A 22,706-nucleotide genomic window follows, 5' to 3' on the forward strand; every position below is an offset into this window, starting at 1 on the left:
CATCCCCTCGACTCTGACCAACCATAATCCAAATGAATAAATTAACATATCTCACCCCAATGTTTCTGAATAATCACTGAAATGGAACTAGCCAATCACTTCCTACAAGCTTTTGGCTTTTTTTTGACGTGAATTTTGACAAAATGTTGTTGAATGTGGCCGCTTAGAACTCAGCCAACACGAAAACAGACCGTAGATACAATCTCTCGATCCATATCGAACAGTAAGGCAGGCAGGCTTCTGACTATACGGCTCCTGGTAATCCACATTTCTTTAAATTTAGGTGTTCATGGGATGTGAGTGCCACTGGCTAGGCCAATGTTTATTGCCCATCCCTAATTGCCCTTCAGAAGGCGGGCTGACTTCTTGAACCGCTGCAGTTCCTGTAGTGTAAGAACACACAGTGCTGTCAGGAAGGGAGTGCCAGGATTTTGACGCAGAGGCAATGACAAAATAGCAATACGCTGCAAGTCCGGATAACAAGACTTGGAAGGGAACTTGTAGGTGATGGTGTTTAGATGCATCTGCTGCCCTTGTGCTTCTACGTGGTAGAGATCACTGGCTTGGAAGGAGCCTTGTTGAGCTGCTGCAGTGAAAACATGGTACACACTGCTGTTACTGTGCATCACTGATGGAGAGCATGAACGTTTAAAGTGGTGGCCGAAGTGCCTATTAAGTGGGCTACTTTGTCCTGGATGATGCTGAATTTCAAGTGTTGTTGGAGCTGCACAGCTTCGGGAAGTCAGATGGTGAGTTAATCACTGCAGAGTTCCCAGTTTCTTTGGCTTGTTCTTCTAATCTCAGTATCCCTAGGGCTGGTTGAGTTTAATTTCAAGTCAATGGTAAGTAACCCCCAGGATTTTGATAGTGGGAAATTCAGTGATGAACTGGAATGGTTCAAGGGAGTAGCTAACTGCCACATTCTCAAAGACAACTAGCGATGAGCAATGTACACTGGCTTATTTGCGAAAGGATATATTGGCTTTGGAGGGACTACAGAGAAGGTTCACCAGGTTGATACTGGAAATGAGGGGATTAGTTTATGAGGAGAGATTGAGTAGATTGGGCCTGTACTCGTTGGAGTTTAGAAGGCTGAGGGGTGATCTTATAGAGACATATAAGATAATGAAGGGGCTAGATAGGGTAGAGGCAGAGAGATTCTTTCCACTTAGAAAGGAAACAAGAACTAGAGGACACAGCCTCAAAATTAGGGGGACCCAGTTTAGAATAGAGTTGAGGAGGAACTGCTTCTCTCAGAGGGTGGTGAATCTCTGGAATTCTCTGCCCACTGAAGTGGTGGAGGCTACCTCGTTGAATATGTTTAAGTCACAGGTAGATTTCTGATCAATAAGGGAATTAAGGATTATGGGGAGCAGGCGGGTAAGTGGAACTGAACTACTTTCAGATCAGCCATGACCTTATTGAAGGGCAGGGTAGGCTCGAGGGGTTAACATAACATAAGAACATAAGAAATAGGAGCAGATGACCTACTCCTGCTCCTGTTTCTTATGTTCCTGTCAGCGATTTCCACATTTCATGAACGACTAAAAACCCTCCATTTTCTCAACTCAAATGAAGGCAAATTCAAAAGCCCCACCTTCCTAATTTATCCATTTCAGCACCTTTTTTGGGTTGGTGAGGCTTGCTTACTTCTGATTATACTTGCACAAAGCACATTGGAAAGTTTTCCTATTTCAGAAAGATACACAATTAGGAGTTTGTGCTTTGAGTAATTCCAAGCATAAGCTTTATGCTGCTATACTCATGCCACAAATTACAGGCACATACAAATCCTAGATCAAAAACCCTGTAGTGCTGCATGTGTACCACTGCAAAATATTAGTCAATGAAAGAAACAACTGATTTGGTTTTCACAATTTGTTCAAATCTTAAGAATGAAATGAGCATTTATTTATTGGTCCAACTGCTAAATAACAGTACTTTGGTTTAACTGCAGTCAAAATATACTCACTGCCTCATCGTCTTTCTCTTCATGTTCTGTTTCTTTGTCACTTTCGTCATCCTTCTCACTTTGGGAATCTTTGTTGGTTGTCTCTTCCTCAGAATCACTCCCTTTATCTGATAAATCATCCTCATCCTCGTCACGGTTTGGTGGATCCTGGATTGAAGATGATTTAAACTATCAATCTGTATCACAAAAATTACATATTTCTGCCGACATGCCTTCTTTCTATGCTGGACCAGAGGCTGTAAAGCTGGAAACTGTAAAATAAAGACCAAAAACTTATGCTGAAGAAGAAAAAGATTTTAATTTTATAGTTTTTCAATGGGAACGGCAATGAATTTACCAGTTGTCTTTCCTGTTGCAGCCATTTGTGTAAAACACTATTTTACACTGATTTTAAGTTTATCTCCTGGCTGTTAATTAGTACTAAGGGAATCTTAGCAGAGTTTAGAACAGGAAGAGTTGGATGGGGCAAACTAGGTGAAGGCTCTCTTCACAAATCTACAATCTCTTAAGAATTTTTGAAGTAAACATGAACCCTCTTTTGTATATTCTGACAAGAAAATGCTGGTCCATCGAATCTGTGGGACAACAATCCCACCCAGGTCCTATCCCCATAACCCCACATATTTACCCTGCTAATTTCTCTAACCTACGCATCCTGGGACACTAGCATATGTAAAACAAACATTACAATCTTTCACCCTTCTCTTTTCACCTACATCTGTGACAAGATACCTGCCACAATGTTTTATTTTTCAATCTTAAATAATGCTGTCTATCTTTTTTATTTTGGTTACATATATTTATTTTTTGCATGATAAAATTTCAGATAAAGTGTTGAAAATCCACATTTACGTAGACTTATCCAGGGTGCTTTCAAGTCAGGTCAAAACAACTGGCATGTTATCAACAGAACAGTTGAGAAAGTAGCTCTCATTTGGAGATCTGTGCCAGCATTATTTATCAGAATATACAGAACAGGGGTTGTGTTTACTTCATAAATCCTCAGAAGAATGTAGGATTGTGAAGAGAACCTTTATCCAGTTTGCTCCATCCAACTCTTCTCGTTCTTGTCTCCGCTAATATTTCCTTAGTACAGGAGATAAATTTCAGATCAGATCAGCCCACATGTAGAGATTGGGTCCACTCATCTGTACTTTTTTATAAAATTTATACTATATGGGAGGAGGTAAAGTTTCTGGTAATAAACACGAATGAAAGAACAGGTCTGAAAACCCGCTATCCAATGTTTCAGTGATATTACTCAATTGATGCATGGTGCAAATTTAGTTCTAGCCAAAAAACTTCATAATTAGCGATGTGATGCAACCTCACCACCATAATATTTCAAAATCATTTTGCATGACTTTCAATGATTACTGGAAATCATTTTGAATCAAGGAGGCAGATTTCAAAAGGGAGTTAAGTGGATTAGAATTAAACTCCTATTACAATCAAATGAATATTTCACCTTACTTGAAGATGGCAACGGGCACTGAACCTCCAGCTGCTTGCCACTATTGTATACTTCAGTTAGTAACACCAGATAAAATGCAATGTTGCCATCTAGTGGGCTTTCCACTAATTTCTATCTTGCTAAACACACACTATCCTATACAGAACACTGACTAAAGCAGCTGACTTCAACTAACCTACAAATACTTGCTATTTCCTTGAGGTTGGTGAAAGCTACTTCCTGCCTCCGCCCAGATTTAGTTATAATTTTTAACAAGTTGATTGCTACGTCATGTGAGGGCATTGACAAGTTTATAATCCATACAGCCAAATCTTTAGAACAGTCAACAAGTTCATGTCATTTAATAGTTTGGCAGGAGGCTTTGGAATTTTTAGATTGACATGGGCCATCGTTTACATGAAAGGGCAGCAAGACCCAGCAACAAGTCCCAGAGTCACTGTTATTCCAGTGCATTCAGAATCAAATGTGCCTGAACATGGTGTCAAATCCAATCCACGACAATGATTAGAACTAATGCACTGCAACAGGTGTGTATGTGTTGTCTACATTAGAAAACAGTGTAGCTCTGAAATCCACGTTCCCACGGTCAGGTAAAAATAATTCACTGGAGTCAAACCACAAGTGGAACAAAATCTGCAGTGTGTGTTTCTGGTCAATAAAATCTCATGTACCTTAACAATAACTCAGCCCAGATGTTCACTGCTTGCACATCTGATCCAAAAAGACAGAGCTCAACATCGACAACTCAATCGAGAACTGTACAAATTAAAGTGGGTGTCCAAAACCTTTATCTTCATATATCAAGGTCCATATACACAGCTCAAATCCATGCTCCTGTTAATTTGTGCACATCTCAAGTAGCCGGTACTAACAAATCTCAGTCTTGAGACTTTGTGCTTTGCTTCATTGGTAGATAAACCCGAGAAGCAGCTCTGTCCTAGCCCCAGGCTCTCAAAATTCAAACAAGGCAAACCAGCAAATAAGGTCCAATGGGATTGAGCTGTCTGGAATCTGAGGGCCACAATGGCTGAGGAATAATAATTCCAACAATCCTGATCAAAATATTAATCAATCTTTAGCAGATTTATTCAGAACAGAACAGATAATTAACTTGAAAATTTTCTAGGAAGTGATTCTACGGTATTCTGCTGGCACTAAGTTATACATATTTCTATTCAATCATGCTGTCATGTTGTACCTGCACCTTGATAGTGTTCCAGGCAAGCACATATCTACATGTAAACTTTAGTCCATTTGTTTACGGACCTTTTCAGTTGTCACCCATAACTATAAAATCTGTACATTAAAATTTCACTGCATCATTTTTGTAGATTTTCTTATGCAGAATGCATCTGCATTCTTTGATTTCCCTCTTCTATTTCCAACTATTGATAACATAAAAGGAACTGAACACTTTGCCTGTTCACATTGGGCAAAACAGTTTTCCCCTACAGCTCTGCAAACTGCATTCACAATCCTGCTACCCAGAGCTGAGCCAGTATGACTCAAGTTCCAGGCTGATTGGTGGGAACATAATTACAAAGACTCTGCCTTCTGTTGGAACCCTGTCGTGTTGTGTCCAGACCCTGATTCAAAGCTACAGCCAAATACAAAGTATCTGCCTTAAAGTATGGCCAAAACTCAGAGGTGTTCCTTAGACTCTTCTCTATTTGGGCTCATACAAGCTTTACCCTCTACAAATTCCCAAACAGTTCAGATGGTTTTAGTGATATGAAGTAATAGCAATATTTCATACATTGCCTGCCACGACTGAGCCATTGGCTTGACTGTGCTTCTGTTTCTGCTTTTGTTGCTCTGCTGGCTGCAACTGTGTTGCTCCCTTCTTTTTGGCTTGTTTCTTTTTCTTGGATTTAGCAGGTTTTTTGGCTCCTTTATTCTTCTGCCAGGCTTTCTTTTTGCTTTTAGCTCCACCAGTTCCTTGCTATAGAAAAGTAAAAAATGATAATAAATCATCTCAATCATCAGTGCATTAGGCACAGTAAAAATATTAATTACGAAAAAGTTTTGGTACAGGATGCTGCCTAGCTTACAATTCAATACCAAACCATTAGAATGTTGAAGAGCTAGTCACTTTATTATCCATGGGCACAAAAGTTAAAACACAATTGTTTCATTTCTGAAACTAATTCTTCCTTAATCCATTGAATGTTCCCTAATTGTCATCAATTGGGCTAACAAAGGTCAACTTGATACAAATTTATTCACAGATCAAAGCTTAACATCTTTTGCTTTGTGAAGACAGTAATCTATTTATACATTGTTTATGTTTAAAACAAATTTGACAATAGTAGAAACAAATCACAGGAAGGAAAAACAGAATTTTTCTCTATGGTATCTTCTATTAATTTTACATTAAATGTATACAGTAAATATAACATGCATCACAATTCTATTGAAGAACCTTACGAGTGCAACATATCCATGTAGAAAATTTGAATATCACTGTACTTTCTGTAATGACCATTTTGTACTGTCCTTTTAAAAACTACCATGGATACAATTTTCATTCTGATGTGATTGGCTAGAAATTTAGTTTACCGTTTAAACTTACTAAGTCATCAGTTTCCTGGTCTTCATTTATACAGGCACTTTGTTCCTGTTCCTTTTCAAAGATGGCCTTTGGAAAAGAAGAGTTCAAGTATTCATATTAAATATTAACTTGTTCCACTCAATGCTAAGTAAACTTGGATTGCGCAGCTTACTTATTTTAATAAATAATTTGGGTATCATGAATACTTTAGAAGTCAAAAGATTGAAGGCAGTTCAACTTTTTAAAAATGTGTGACAGACATGACAATAAGGGAGTGAGTATTTTGTAAACTATGACAAAGCGCCCCTTACATTCTCAGGATGCCCCAAAGCACTTTACAGCCAATTATTTTGAAGTGTATTAGCTGAACTGGGAGGTTTAGCAAGGTGGCACAAAGAAATAAACTATTCTGTTTTGCTGCCATTGGTTAAGGAATAAATGTTGTCTAATATAAAGGCAACTCCCTTGCTTGAACAGTGCCACAAGATCTTTATGGCCACCCGAGTACACAACATCCATCACTGCAGCATTCCCACAGTACTGCACTGAAATGCCAATTTGAATTATGTGCTTGAATCCTCAATTGGGGTTGGAACCCAAACCTTTTTGATTCAGGGCAAGGACTATCAAGTTGAAACTATGCTGCTTAATTAAATCTATCATAAACATTACAAATCAATCAGAAGAGTGGCATAGTGGGAGCACTGCTGTCTCACAGCAACTGGTACCCAGGTTCGATTTCAGCCTTGGGTGACTGTCTGCGGAGTTTGTACTCCCTCCAATGCCTGTGTGGGTTTGCTCTCGGTACTCCGGTTTCCTCCCACAGTCCAAAGATGTGCGGGTTAGGTTGATTTGGCCTTGCTAAATTGCCCCTTAGTGTACCAAGTCATATAAGTTAGGGGAAACAGCAGGGCAAATATGTGGAGTTACAGGATACAGATAGGTAAGATGCTCTGTCTGAGAGTTGGTGCAGACTAGATGGGCTGAATGGCCTCCTCCTACACTGTGGGGATTCTATGATTCTATAAAAGCTTCACTCAGGCTTAACTAACTACACATGTAAGGAATGCTATGAAAGAACACTATGTAAAAGACCTGACAGAAAAAAGTCACTGTCATACATTTAGCATATCCCACAGATTTTTCTTTTTACTTTAAACACCCAGTAATTAATTTGCATTGGAATTAAAAATTGTTGTGAGAAAAGAATATTCTCAGGTAATATGCATTAGTCACATTAACACTACAGTTAAGAAAGCCCACCGACATGTCCACTTTCTTCGGAGAATAAGGAAATTTGGCATGTGCAATATGACTCTCACTAATTTTTACAGATGCACCAGAGAAAGCATCCTTTCTGGTTATATCACAGCTTTGTATGGTCCCTGCTCTTACCAAGACTGCATGAAACTACAAAGGGTTGTGAACATAGCCCAGTCCATCATGCAAACCAGCCTCCCATCCATTCACTCTATCTACACTCCCTGCTGCCTTGGAAAAGCAGCTAGCAAGGACCCCATACACCATGAACATTCTCTCTTCCACCTTCCTCCATTGGGAACAAGATTCAAAAGTCTGAGGTTATGTACCAACTGACTCAAGAACAGCTTCTTCTCTGCTGTCATTAGACTTCTGAATGGACCTACCATATATTAAGCTGATCTTTCTCTGCACCCTAACCATGACTTTAACACTACATTCTGCACCCTCCTTTCCTTCTCTACGTACTCTATGTTTTGTCTGTATAGTGCATAAGAAACAATATTCTCCACTGTATACAAATACATGAAATAATAAATCAAATCAAACAAAACAATGAGTCAGCTGATAGTGTTCTCCACTCCAAATCACAAGTTCAGGTTCACGACCCACTCCAAGACTTGGGCAAAAGGTGCAGTACTGAGAGTGTGCTGCACAGTGGAAGGTGCTGTCTTTCTGATGAGATATTAGCCAGTTCCCTTCTGACCTCTTGGTGGGATGAATGATCCCATATTATTATTTCAGAGATAAGGAGAACTATCCCTGGTGCTGTGGTCAATATTTATCCCTCATTCAACAATCACAAACAATGGTCATTATCTCACTGATTGATTGTCATGGGGACTTGTGCACAAATCTGCTGCCACAATTCCTACAACAGTGACTACAATTCAAAAATGTACTTCATTAGTTGTGAAGCACCAAAGCATCTGTTGGTCACAAAAGGTGCTACGCAACTTCAAGTCTCTCTTTTAATTAATAACAGAGAAGTTGTGAGTTTGACATCGGTGGTAGGGAAATTAATGGAAAAAATACTTAGGGGTAGGATGTACGAGCATTTGGAGAGTTGCGATCTGATTAGGGATACGCAACATGGCTTTGTTAGAGGGAGGTCTTGCCTTACGAATCTGGCGGAATTCTTTGAGGAGGTGACAAAAACGGTTGACGATGGGAGAGCCGTTGATGTCACCTATATGGATTTCAGTAAGGCGTTTGACAAAGTCCCTCACGGTAGGCTGGTAGAAAAAGGTTAAGGCGCATGGGATACGAGGTCAGGTAGCTAGGTGGATTGAGAACTGGCTGGGCAATAAGAAACAGAGGGTAGTTGTGGAGGGGACCTTTTCGGGCTGGAGGCCAGTGACCAGTGGTGTGCCGCAGGGCTCAGTACTGGGACCTCTCCTCTTTGTAGTATACATAAATGACTTGGAAGAGAGCGTAGGTGGTGTGATCAGCAAGTTTGCAGATGACACCAAGATGGCAGGGCTGGCGGGTACTGAAGTGGAATGTCAGGTGATACAACAGGATATAGATAGGTTGGTGCATTGGGCAGATAGGTGGCAGATGGAATTTAATCCTGACAAATGCGAGGTGATGAATTTTGGAAGGAATAATGCAGAGAGGAGCTATGTGATATGTGGTAGACCGATTAGGAGTATAGACATACAGAGGGACCTGGGAGTGCAGGTTCACAAATCCATGAAGGTTGTGACACAAGTGGAGAAGGTTGTTAGGAAGGCTTATGGAATGCTAGCCTTTATAGGTAGGGGTATAGAGTATAGCTTTATAGGTAGGGGTATAGCTGCTGTCTAATGCTTCAGTTGTACAGAACGTTGGTTAGACCGCATTTGGAGTACTGCGTCCAGTTCTGGTCACCTTACTACCGGAAGGACGTGGAGGCTCTGGAGAGGGTTCAGAGGAGGTTTACCAGGATGTTGCCTGGCATGGAGGGGCTGGGGTACGAGGAAAGGTTGGAGAAACTGGGACTTTTCTCCTTGGAAAGACGGAGGTTGAGGGGGGACATGATAGAGGTATATAAGATACTGAAGGGAATAGATAGAGTCAATAGTGAGAGACTGCTCCCTAGACTGGGTACAAATACGAGAGGTCATGATTTAAGGGTGAGGGGGGAGAGGTATAATTTGGATGTGAGAGGAAGGTTCTTTACACAGAGAGTTGTGGGGGTATGGAACGCGCTACCGAGGAGGGTGGTGGAGGCAGGAATGTTGGACTCGTTTAAGGTTCAGTTAGACAGACACATGAGTGAAACGAGGATGGAGGGTTATAGTAGGGGCTATTAAATAAGGTCAGAGCCTCGGGAGGCACCGGAAATGCAGACTTGTATATTAACGTTTTTGTCTTTTTATTCCGCAGGTGGAGGTCCACCTCGTTGTCAAACGAGGGGCATGCACACAGTGGGTCGTGCGTGGGCTGCTCTTGGAGGTTCCGGGAGTGGCCTAGTACTTTGTGTCGGTGTGTGTGCTTGATCATGGACCGGTAGACGGGCGCTGCAACAGCTTGGTGACTAGCACTGCTGGCTGTGCAGATACATGGATTTGGGCCTGTGTCTGTGGGAGTTTGTGCATTCTCCCTGTGGTTGCGTGGGTTTCCTCCGGGCGCTCCGGTTTCCTCCCACACCCCAAAGATGTGCTCTTAGGCTGATTGGTTTACTAAATTGACACTATTCTCCCCTGAATCTGGCTAAGTTAGGGGTTCCATTCGTAGACACGCAGGGTAGAATAGGGGTAGGGTGATGCGGCGGCGCGGGCTCGTTGGGCCAAAGGGCCTATTTCCCGTGCTGGGCTGTTCTTTGTAAAAGGCAACTTAAGTTGTGAATTGGGAATGCTAAAAGCAGTGTCCGAATTAGTGGAATAGAGGGGTGAAATAACTTTCAGTGCAGAGGAAAAACAGATATCTTTCCAGCTGATGAACTTTTAAAGAACATACTTTTCCTGTTAACTATGTCAAAGAATCTTGCTGTTCATATTTCCAGTAATAACTAAAATTTATATTGTACCTTTAACCTAATGAAACACTCCAAGGTGTTTTACAAGTATCATGAAACAAAATTTGACAAGTACCAGGTAAGGAAATGTTAAACTAGAGCGGGAGCGGATAAACAAGTGTTCCCAAATAAATTACTGCTACTTACAGCCATATCCCCCCTGTTAAGTGCCACAGTGACAGTGACAATTGATCCTGCGGTTATGTTACTGCTATCGTCATCATCCAGAACTGTGAAGAACAAAACACAATGTTTATAGATATTTACAGTTTGTTTCCACGATCAACCCACCCCAGAATGTCCTCTTAATTAAAAGGAAAGAAGTCTCAGCTTTGCTCAATAGGGTGAAATTTTCCTGTCCTTGCCTGTGGCCAAGCACCTCATACACCAAGTGTTAGAAAATTCCTTATATTACAGACGTGTTCAGCAGGTTAGGACTTAAATTCTTTTTCTACAGCCAAATTGTAGTTTCAGATTGCTAGACTTAAGGGAATACAGGAGAAATCACTGAGGGTTACAATAATGCATGTTTAAAAAAATTCAGTACAGCATAACTCTCCCCAGCAACATGCATCTATTCTCAATGATGATCTCATATTATTCTAATAACAAAGGCAAAATGCGTGTAAAACACCAAATAAAATAGGCAAGGGCTCAGGTTACAGAACACAGTCTGTGGAAAGACGACTCTCCATTCACACTATACATCAATTGTAAACGTGACATTGTACAGGAGGAGGCCACTTTGCCCATCAAATCCGCACCAACCACAATATCATCCAGACCCTATCCCCATAACCCAATATAACCAATATATAGCTAGTGCCCCTGACTCCAAGGAGCAATTTAACATAGAATCATAGAGATTTACTGCATGGAAACAAGCCCTTCAGCCCAACTTGTCCATGCCGCTTTTTTTTTAAAAAAGCCCCCAAGCTAATCAAAATTGCTTGCATTTGGCCCATACCCCTCTATACCCATCTTACCCATGTAACTATCTAAAAGCTTTTTAAAAGACAAAATTGTACCTGTTTCTACTAACACCTCTGGCAGCTTGTTCCAGACACTCACCACCCTCTGTATGAAAAAACTACCCCTCTGGACACTTGTGTGTCTCTCCCCTCTCATCTTAAATCTATGTCCCCTCTAGTTTTAGACCCCTACCTTTGTGAAAAGATATTGACCATTTAGCTGATTTGTGCCCCTCATTATTTTATAGACCTCTATAAGGTCACCCCTCAGCCTCCTACGCTCCAGAGAAAAGTCCCGGTCTATCCAGCCTCTCCTTATAACTCAATCCAAGTCCTGGTAGCATCCCAGTAAATCTTTTCTGCATTCTTTCAAGTTTAATAACGTACTTTCTATAATAGGGTGACCAGAATTGCACACAGCATTCCACGTGTGGCCTTACCAATGTCTTGTACAACTTCAACAAGACATTTCAACTCCTGTATTCAATGTTCTGACCAATGAAATCAAACATGCTGAATGCCCTCCTCACCACTCTGTCCACCTGCGACTCCACTTTCAAGGAGCTATGAACATGTACCCCTAGATCTCATTGTTCTGTAACTCTCTCCAACGCCCTACTGAGTAAGAGCTGCCCTGGTTCAATCTACCAAAATGCATCACCTCGCATTTGTCTAAATTAAACTCATCTGGCCCAATTGATCACGATTCTGTTGCAATTGATGATAACTTTCTTCACTGTCCACTATGCCACCAATCTTAAAGTCATCTGCAAACTTACTAACCATACCTCCTATATTCTCATCCAAATCATTAATATAAAATGACAAACAACAGTGGGCCCAACACTAATCCCTAAGGCACACCGTTGGTCACAGGCCTCCAATTTGAAAAACAACGCTCTATAACCACCCTCTGGCTTCTGTCAGGAAGCCAATTTTGTATCCATTTAGATACCTCACCCTGAATCACAAGAGATTTAACCTTATGCAACAACCTACCATACGGTACCCTGTCAAAGACCTTGCTAAAGTCCATGTAGACAACATCAACTGCACTGCCCTCAACTATCTTCCTGGTTACCCCTTCAAAAAACTCAAATTTGTGGAACGTGATTTTCCACTCACAAAGCCATGCTGATTGTCCCTAATCAAGCCTTGCGTCTTTAAAAGCCTGTAGATCCTGTCTCTTAAAATACCTTCCAACAATTTACCCACCACAGTTGAGGCTCACTGGCCTATAGTTCCCAGGTTTTTCCCTGCAGCCCTTTTTAAACAAAAGCACAACATTTGCCACTCTCCAATCTTCAGGCATCTCATCTAACATGGCTAATCAACCTGTGTCACACATCTTTGGAGAGTGGGAGGAAACATGTGTAACATGGGGAAAACATGCAAACTCCACACTGACAGTGACCCAAGCCAGGAATTGAACCCAGGTCCTTGGCATTGTGAGGCTGCAATGCTAATTGCTATCCCACCATGCCGCCCCTAATCGTGACAATCAATCTACAAATAAAGCTTAGCACAACTTTTCAAAATTAATCCAGCGAGTGCTCTCAAGTGGACAATACAGCATTTGATGGAACACTGATGCATAGGATGGAGTATGGATGGATCTTCAGCAATTCTTCGTATGCAAAATGAAACAAATAGAAAAATACTGGAAAATCTCAGCAGGACAGGAGATTTTATAGCATTTTTCGTTTTTGTTTCAGATCCCAGTATCCAGAGTAATTTGCCTTCTATGTAAAATGAACTGGGTAGTCTCAATCCACTTTTAATGCCCCATCCCAAGAGCACTTAATTTATAATGAACGATATTCTAATTTAGCCGGTGAAAGGTAGAGCTTTACACTAAATAAGTCTGTCAGTCTCAACTCAGCACAAGCTGTGAACTGAGCATTAATATCAGCCCTCTCTCCAAATGGTAACATGATGCCTGATGTGGGGAATGCCACATTAATGCAGTAAAAGTGCTCTTCTGAGATTGGGCTGTAGAACTATTGTTTTCTAGAGCAGTGGCTTTCCTCTGTACCTAAGATATGACTAACCGGGGGAGTGCTTGGTCCTGACACAAGGTGCCATAAACAAAGACTTTAATTTCTCAGCACCAACATTGGCATAGCATAAAATTCACAGAAGAAACAAACAGCTGAGTTTTGGGTGGGACACTGGAAGTATGAACCAATTTATTCTGTCAGACTTAATACATATGCAATTCCCACAGTAGTCTTGCATGCTCACATCAATAGACCATTCCTGAAATGTTATTCCATACCTTGTAATTTTATATGCATTTTAACATGAGGGAAGTTCCCAAGTACTGCTATGACCTCATCATATTGCTCCTCATTCAGGAAACGCAACATATTACGACGATCAGCGTCTTTCATGCTAACCAGATCCTGAATCGTCCGGACTTTGTACTGGTTGTGGAGGCAAGAGAAACAAATTTCACACACTCTCATAAATTAGGGACAACTGTAAATAAAGATGAGCGCTGTCACCAATATGTATTGGCGCCACAAGTATATTGCAAAAAAAATTTCATTTAGACTGATGTGCTTTAACACTGTGCTGATATGCTGTTGTGATATAACCCTGAATCTACAATGTGTGCATGCACGCACACGCACGCATGTGGAATACAGTTCAAATGGAAGATTTCCACCCAACACTACTCTGCACTGAAATCTTAGCAGCAGCAAGAACTAGATTGATATTAGAGCAAAGCACGAACACTATTTTAACTGCCTTCTCAAAACACCTTTTTGCAACCTGCGACGGCAAGGCATTAGTCAAACAATGAAAGTGAATTAAGTAAGTGAAGGGAATGCTCTCAAGGCAGAAATTTTGCAAACTGATCCAACCAACGTGATTAAGGCTTGTTCCGTGATGTTTATTGAAATAACATGCAGTGTTCATGCAGGGAGCATGCAAAAAGTTAATATGGAAAGAACACACTCCAGTTGAGTCTGTATGCTCCAGGTATTCTTGTGTAATTTCAGACAGAAGTTTGAGCAATGAAATTTCTAGCCAGTCAGATGCACCTGAATAATTTTTAATCAAAATAAATACACCAAACAGTTTTGCTTTGCACAAAGTTATTAATTCATGAAATTGCTTGTGACAGCTTCAAAATTCACCTTCATTTTTTGAAGGGCATTTAAGTGTTTAATGCAGAAAAAGTTACACAATCTACAAACACTTTATAATCACTTTATACACAAGTCATTACAATAAAGCGAGTTAGCTAAAAACTGCATTAACTGACATTTAAATTGAAAGTAAGTTGCATCATCTTACAGAATACTGAGAAGCCTAGATAGAGTGGACATGGAGATGATGTTTTCATTACTGGGAAAGACTAGAACTTGAGGGCACAACCCAGAGTGAAGGGATGCTCCTTTAAAACTATGAGCAGGAATTTCTTTAGCTAGAGGATGGTGAATCTGTGAAACTCTGCCACAGAGGGCTGCGCAGGCCAGGTCATTGAATATTTTTAAGACAGAGATAGATAGGTGCTTGATCAATAAGGAGTTCAAGTGTTACGGGGGGAAGGCAGGAGAATGGGGATGAGAAGCATACCAGCCACGATTGAATGGCAGAGCAGACTCGATGGGCCCAAATGGCCTAAAACGTCTTATGGTAACAGAACTCAAAATAGAACAATTCTTGTGGCAACACCAAGTTACATGAACAAAGTTTGCAAACTGAAATTTAAAAAGGGGCACAGAATTATTTGCTCCTTGTTTTCACGAATTTCACCAGATTCTTCAGAAGATCTTCACAAACTTTGTTTTTAAAAGCACATCACAAGAGTTATATGATCAACCCAAATAAAAATTTCCCATTACCCCAGAGTTTTAAAAAATTTCTAAGACACCACTCCCACCCCATCACTCCCTTGCCAATGATAATCTAGCAATTCACTGTCATAGAATCCCTACAATGCAGGAGGCCACCATTTGGCTCATCAGACCTGCACCAACAACATCCCACCCAGGCCCTATCCCCATAACCCCCTGTATTTACTCTGGAATCACTCTGACACTAAGAGGTAACATAGTGTGGCCATTCCACATTATCCACACATTTTTGACTGTGGGAAGAAGTCAGAACAACTGGAGGAAACCCATGCAAACACAGGGAGAATGCATAAACTCCACACTAATTACCTAAGGCCAGAATTGAACCTGGGTCCCTGGCCTCTTTTAAGGTCAAACCAAATAAACAAACAAACTCAAGTTAAATCAGGACAAGGTAAAAGGGGCAGCTCCCCAAAAGGAAGGGGAACAGCCCAAGCAAAATCCAAGTACAAAGGAAACTTAAAAACGACAAATTAAAATGTGATTATTCAGGTCAATAATGCACCCCAGCCCCTGCGGTGCCCAATGTCGCTGTGAGGTAGCAGTGTTAACCACTGTACCACTATGCTTTAACTATGGAAACTTTGCTGAAAGATAATTCTTGGATCCAGAAGCAATTCATGGAATATATGTTTATATACCTCTCTATAATCAACAAGTCCATTTCTAAATAGGTATTTAACAATCACAAACATAACTTACTACCTTTTTAGACAAACAGTATTTCAGGTGTTCCTCTTCAAATAGTGGAAGCTGAAGCAGAGGAGATTTAGACTCCCACAGACTCTGCACTAACATCTGAGAGAGCTTCATACAGTTCTCAATGGACTCCAAACGGGGGGCATGGATTCCTAATCAAAGTCAACACAGAATTAATTCAAGTATCTTGAAAATATGTATGGAACATGAAAAAAAAACTAAAATAAAACTCAAACCCAAAATCAACATTGCTTCTTTTCCTCCCTTTTTTGTATCTTTCTCCTTAATAAAAATGGAATTACTTTTACTTACTGTTTAGTAACGTTAAAAATTACGTACCACCTCGAGTATTGGCCATCATAGTCAGCTGGCAGCCAACGTTAATCATTTCCTGGAGGAGGGTGGGACATTTCCTTATAACAAACCAATAATCTTGTAGTAAAGAAAACAATTATGCTGATTAGTACTAATTCTCAATGATCTCTTCAAAACAATTATCATAAGTACAGCAGAAGAAAATCAAGTGGTCCCACCTACTTTCTCCCAACTAAAATGCAGGAGGCAGCCACTCAACTCTTCGAGTCAGCATCTCACCCCAGCCCAACCCCCACCCACCTATCCCCAATATTTCTAATGGGTTAATTCACCTAACCTACACATCTTGGGACACTAAGGGGAAATTTATCATTCATCAAACCTGTACATCTTTGGGAGGGAACCAGAGTACCTGGAGGAAACCCATACAGACATGGGGAGAACATGCAAACTCCACTTGAACCTGAGTCCCTGGCGCTAACTACTGTGCCACCAAATAAGACTACAAGAAGTCTATCAATTAAATTTGAACAATGTTTCGAAGTTCGTGTGCATAATTTCTGGTATAATTTCTACCTTGCACATTCTTAGGATATCCCAGCTTCTTAGCCAATTAAGTATTATTTTAATGTAGTACTGTCACTTGCTGTAATGTAGGGTTATGCAGTATTAGCAAGGCCCAAAAGCAAGGAGACAAATGAAGGAATTTTTTTTTTGGTTGTTTTCTGATGTTGGTTGAAGGATAAATATTGCCCAGACCAATGCCCCCGCTTTTTATTTCCCCATCTAACGCTGCCAAAATCTTTTAAGACAGATGGTGCCTCAATTTATCTTCTGATCAGAAATAACACACCTCTGACAGTGCAGTCCTTCATGGTAGACTGAACTGTCAGCCTGGATTATGTGCTTAAGTCTCTGAACCTTGAACTGATGCCTTTCTGACTCAGAATTACTAATATTTACAGTAGAAAAATCTGCAAGCACATCCAATTAAGTAAGTTTTGAGAATTTCAGGAGATATGATTGAGAATGCTGGCACTGCAGGCAAAATTAAACGTGATTTGAGACTGAAGTATTAGTTGGGAAGGGCAATTCACAGCACTGGACGCAAATTAAAGCAGCTTCTGTTATGGTTGTGATAGGAATATAACAAAGAGGTAGACAAGTTGGGCATGACTAAATCAGGAAAGGTAGGAAGAATACACGGCAACATAGGATCTAATAACAGTAGAAACCAATGATTAAGTAGTTAATTTCTGTAGCAATGTAGACATTTCAACAATGACTAGCCATTTAATAAATATTGTATTTAGAATGCCCATCATACGTGCAAAGCATGCTGCATTTGTTCCCGATTAATTCAAATCTCTCAAGAAACAGGAATATTAATGTTACTTAAGCAGCCAGTTATTTCCTGTTGGTTTCTGTCCAGGGTAATAGAACCACTGAAAAATTATGACACAAAGGCGCCATCTTGTCTGTGCTGGTCAAAAAAGACAAATTATAATCTGGCATTTCAAGAGGAAAAATTAGGAATATACAAGAAACTGTCAACTTGGAGAAGCTTCACTGAGCAATGAATCTCTACTTAAGCTCAGGGGGGTGCCCATTTAAGAGCACCTTCTGAAAGGGAGTTGTTCAACAGTCAGGAAATCACGGAGTAGAGTTTCTGCCTGTTTCATAGTCACATTTCTGCACAAATCAAATGCCAAAGAGAACTTAAAATTGAATCGAGTTATGCCCCAAACTATCAAATAATTGCATAAAACAGACTGATCCTGGTTTAAAATTCAGTTGGCCAAATTTGGTCCCGCCAACAAATCTGGCCACAAGTGTTTTCATCTGATAAATCTTTAATTTACAAACAAATTGGTAAGTGAATACCAATGAAATTGTTAAATGGCGCAGCCTAGCTCTCTCAACTACTTTCAGTATTTTAAATCCAGCCTACTCACAGGAGGGTTAGGCACTAATGTATTTTTGTTTCCTTTTGGTGATAAACCCATTTTCAGCCGTATTAATAAAACTGCACTAGGTTCCCACCCTAACATCAAGAAATATATTTTGATGGGAAACTCGTCCATGAAGGATTTTACTTTTGTAAATATGTAACTGACTTCTACCAGGTATCACAACTGTTAGTTTTGGGGAAAATTTCCTGAATGTAGAAGCTATTTCCATATTCTTGATATGGTGCAGTTGTATTTAATGGAGCAGGACAAAAGAAAACCACAGCTCTTCTTGAGTAGAAAGGCAATCTACTTTATGCTAGTCGGAAAGAGCCAACAATGAACTTTGTTACAAAGTACTACATTATTATAAAATAGCATATCCTCCAACTTGAGGAACTCCAGGGATCGACTGGCTTGGAATTATTCATTCATTTTACAAAGTGCACAATTCAATTGTTTTGCCAAAGTTTGCAGCACTGATTCAGGATGTAGTAACTTTAAAATTAGCAGTTAACTTCCAAGATTTTTCATAATTAGATGGCAAAAGTGAAATATATCCTAAAGTTTGCTTTCTCAACTATTAACCATAATATATTACTATGTCTGGGAATAATTATAAACTAACTGCATCAGCAAACAAACTGCATCTCAAAACAAAACTTCAAGCAAGAACTAAAGCTGAACAAAAAAATGAAACCTACACATAAATCTAATACGTTGTGAACTGAAGCTTTCGCATAGATGTACAATTGAGAATCTTTTAAGAACATAAGAAATAGGAGGAGTAGGCCATCTAGCCCTTCGAGCCTGCCCCGCCATTCAGTAAGATCATGGCTGATCTGTCGTGGCTCAGTTCCACATTCCCGCCCTCTCCCCATAACCCTTAATCCCCTCTCTTATCAAAAACCCATCAACCCGCGTCTTAAAAATATTTAGCGAGGTAGCCTCCACCACTTCAACGGGCAGAGAATTCCAGAGATTCACCACCCTTTGAGTGAAAAAGTTCCTCCTCAACTCCGTTCTAAACCGCCCCCCCTTTATCTTGAGGCTGTGCCCTCTAGTCCTATTATCCTTTCTGAGCGGGAAGAGTCTCTCCACCTCTATCCTATCCATCCCATTCAATAAGCAAATTAAAAATGTTTCACTTTCCCTTCCCTTCCTCTATCCCACCCTATTTTTTCATTCAATTTTATGAATTCCTCGTACCTTCTTCAAGTGTTTGAGAAATGTCCAGCCGGGAAAGATGAGCAAGGAGCAGAACTCTGGACTTTACGCTGTATGGCAAACAAAATGGAAGCTCCTTCTTCTTCTCATTAACATTACCAAGTTCTCGGATAAGCTGCCATGAGAGAAAAACATATGGTTTTTTTTCCCCTGTAATAGAATGAATCTTTACTGAACAAGAAATAAAAGCGACACGTTTTGCAAATGTAAAATATACTTTTAACATTGCATTATGAATCTTACTTGAACGATAATCTATACGAGGGATATAACAAGAGTGTTATTTTTACACTGGGACCTGGCCTGAATATAATCCAGGCTGGAATTCAATCTGGGCAGATGGAAAGAACTTCTCTCTCTCTGGGCAGTCTCAGTCCAATTCCTACAAGCCACAAATCCACAGCACAGCAAAGCATTCCATGTTAGTATCAAGATAGTGACCAACGACCCAAGTGGCAAATGGAAATGCCACAAATAGGGACCTGTTTTCAGAAGCCAAAGGTGAGATTCACTGTTAAGATGGAGGAGTGATGCTTTGCCATTTTTTCCAATTGTGCTGTATGAAAATCTCCATTTCAACTGGCCCACTGACTGTCCCTCCCCCACAGAAGACGAGCTGTCTTTCCATTCATCACATTGTTGTGAGGTTTTATCAGTCCATTACCCAAATACTTTCTTCAAGTCTAGAATCTTACTACCTTGGGGTTTGGGAGACGTTGGGAGAATTGCAAGCACAAAACTAAATGAATCATGCTCCGGCATAGACATCTAATCTTACCTGAGGTATTTCAACATTGTCTGTTGGTCTCATGACTGCTTCTTTGTTGCTGCGTGGATCAAACTCAAAGGCAGCCGTCAATACCATTATGAGGCCTATCAAGTGAAGAAAAAATAAGATATCTCAGGACTTATCAGGTCTCTCAAAGTCAAAAGGATGGGGACAGAATGGTTAGGGAAATAACAAAATCAAAAGCAAAAGGAAAGCCATTTCACACTTGATGTGCCTAAACCACAAGACCATGAGACACTCAAAACACCAACATGGCTATTGCATTTCTTTTACTTAACCAACCCCAAAATGAATTCCATTGCCTGCATCATTCTCTACTTCAAATGTTAGCTAATTTTCCAATACAGCACACAGTAGTCTCTACCTTAAATGCATCTTCATGACAATGCATTCCACATATTCTAAACAGTCTCTATTAAGGAATCTCTCTTCTCTCTCCCCTGATGCATAGTAACAGCTTTAAACTGTTGACCCTTCATTTCTATTCTGCATCCAGATAAAAGTAGCTCCCTATTTCTCTTATCAGAAAATTGGGGGAGAGGGGTTAAACTCTTTGAATCGCCTCTCGGATCTTTCCTCCTCATGACTATACTTTGCATCCCATGTATCGAGCCGGTGAATATGTGTATCCATTCCTTATCTTCTTCCAAAATGCATCCGTTTGCTCACACTTACCCAATTGTCTGTCCTGTTAGCCTGAAAGGTCATCAACCTGAAGCTTTAACTCGCTCTCATTCCATGGATGCTACTTGATTTGCTAAGTGGACCCAACATTTTTGTTTTTACTGATGTGCAATATTCACAAGATTTTGCTCCCTTGTTAATCTGCATACTCTTACAGGCTTTTCTGATTCTGCTTAGTGTTGAATAAGCAATCAAGAAAGTTATCTACAGAGGATGAGAAAGCTCACCTACACACCCTTGTAAACTAATGCCATTTGGAAGGAAAAATGAACTGGTATTTACATTCAATAGAAAGATGCTGAAAAGTGGATAAAGAGAGGACTAGGATTCAAGAATATAATTTCTCTTTGCACCTGATGCATGGAGACCTAAAAGTATAAACTAGCTTCAATTAATGAGGGGAACAGGAAAAGTGCTGGCAAATAAAAATACAAACAAATAAAAATTATAGAACACAGAAGCAATTTGATAATATAACTGCACCAGTTTTGAGTATCTGGGACTTGTAATCACTTGTACTTAACATGAATATGGCTCAAAGAACAGCTAACAAAGCCAGAAATCAAAGCTGTTAAATATGTTTAACTTAAATCACTTACGTTTCATGTTCATATTGGGAGTTCTATTCATAAAATGCATATATAGCTGGGTTGTGTGAATAAGAATCTGGTCACCACTGTATCGAACAGAACGATACCACCACGTTCCCTTTATAAATGAGAAAAATAAAAGACATTTCAAGTTTATTGCTGCATGCAGGTCTACATGAAAAGACTGCAACAAAAGAGCAAGATGGTCTGGGTTTGGATCTATGGACTTGTGCAAACTATCGAAGCACACAATAACAAGCTATGAATACATGCTCACGATCTTCAAACTGAAGCTAAAGACTCACCACAACAACTGGAAGAATCACCATGAATGCAAATCCGTACACAGCCAAGACCTGCAAAATTTAACAAAGGTAGAGAAGTTAATTTTTAATATGCTGGAAGATGTTAACTCAGTTTACTATGTTAAATAATCACAATAAGAAATCTCAACACCAGGTTAAAATCCAAGCTTTTGAAGCGCTGCTTCTTCATCCAGTGAGTGGAGAATTGGGTTCAAACAAGGCATATAGAGACAGAATCAGCTACTTGCTGTCCTGGATTGAGACAATTCTTAATTCTTTAACTTGTGTTTATCCCTCTCTCCACTCGCATTATCTGTACCTGTAAAGACTTGATTATCTGTAAAGACTTCACATTCCAACCATTATCTTGCAAGCATCTCCACATCATAAATTATTACAACTTAAAAAGCACATCTATGAGCCTGAAATAGAGGGGGTCTGGGTCCTCACTATTTGGTTACAACTAAAGACTCTGGGCTATTACTTAAATGTGCTAACACAAGAGAAAGGTATTTTAAAAGCATTTAACTAAATTGAATTTCTGTCATCTTGTGCAGTGAGCGCACACTGCTTCTAATGAGATGCTCACTAAAGGCACATATCTTGGTTCAGAGTCTGTGCCAGAGATCTTGCAGCAAAATGAAAATTGGGCTCTTCAAAACACTTGGAGCTTAATTGACAGATGCATATTAATTCTCAAGACAACAAGGGGAAAACCACATTCAAATCCTTACAGTCTGAAAGCAATAAATGTTTATTAGCCAGTTCCCACTGTTTATGTCCTCTGATCTTAACTGGTTTATTTTACAGTATTTATCACTGAATAAAAGCTTCAACAAGAGCACCCATAATTCTGCTATACCAACAGAATTTTACAGATGGGAATGAGTTGTTGATGCTCTTGTACTGTTGCTTGGCTTACAACCTACCAGCATGGAATTCTTCTGGTCTACAATCCATGATGGCAGAGCAATACCAAAAGTTGTAGCTGAAATAGAAACCAAGGGAGTTGTTATTTAATCAGGACAAACAAAGCAACCCAATAACTT

At 40.0% G+C, this 22,706-nt stretch overlaps 1 protein-coding gene across 1 annotated transcript in view; it reads right to left on the reverse strand.

Annotated features, from left to right (window-relative positions):
- sec63 (SEC63 homolog, protein translocation regulator) overlaps positions 1–22,706 on the reverse strand; it is an 80,427-nt gene that overhangs the window by 11,790 nt on the left and 45,931 nt on the right. Inside the window, exons 6-17 of the mRNA XM_080192860.1 lie at positions 22,587–22,645; positions 21,658–21,708; positions 21,362–21,470; positions 20,067–20,161; positions 19,271–19,403; positions 16,137–16,229; positions 15,804–15,949; positions 13,508–13,655; positions 10,406–10,488; positions 6,019–6,084; positions 5,203–5,388; positions 1,973–2,119 (exon numbers count right to left, since the gene is read on the reverse strand). Coding sequence (XP_080048986.1) covers positions 1,973–2,119; positions 5,203–5,388; positions 6,019–6,084; positions 10,406–10,488; positions 13,508–13,655; positions 15,804–15,949; positions 16,137–16,229; positions 19,271–19,403; positions 20,067–20,161; positions 21,362–21,470; positions 21,658–21,708; positions 22,587–22,645 — 1,316 coding nt within the window. The remainder of the gene's footprint in view (positions 1–1,972; positions 2,120–5,202; positions 5,389–6,018; positions 6,085–10,405; positions 10,489–13,507; positions 13,656–15,803; positions 15,950–16,136; positions 16,230–19,270; positions 19,404–20,066; positions 20,162–21,361; positions 21,471–21,657; positions 21,709–22,586; positions 22,646–22,706) is intronic.

Source organism: Carcharhinus amblyrhynchos, chromosome 7, assembly GCF_965287045.1.
Source record: "Carcharhinus amblyrhynchos chromosome 7, sCarAmb.v2.hapA, whole genome shotgun sequence".
Classification (NCBI taxonomy): domain Eukaryota; kingdom Metazoa; phylum Chordata; class Chondrichthyes; order Carcharhiniformes; family Carcharhinidae; genus Carcharhinus; species Carcharhinus amblyrhynchos.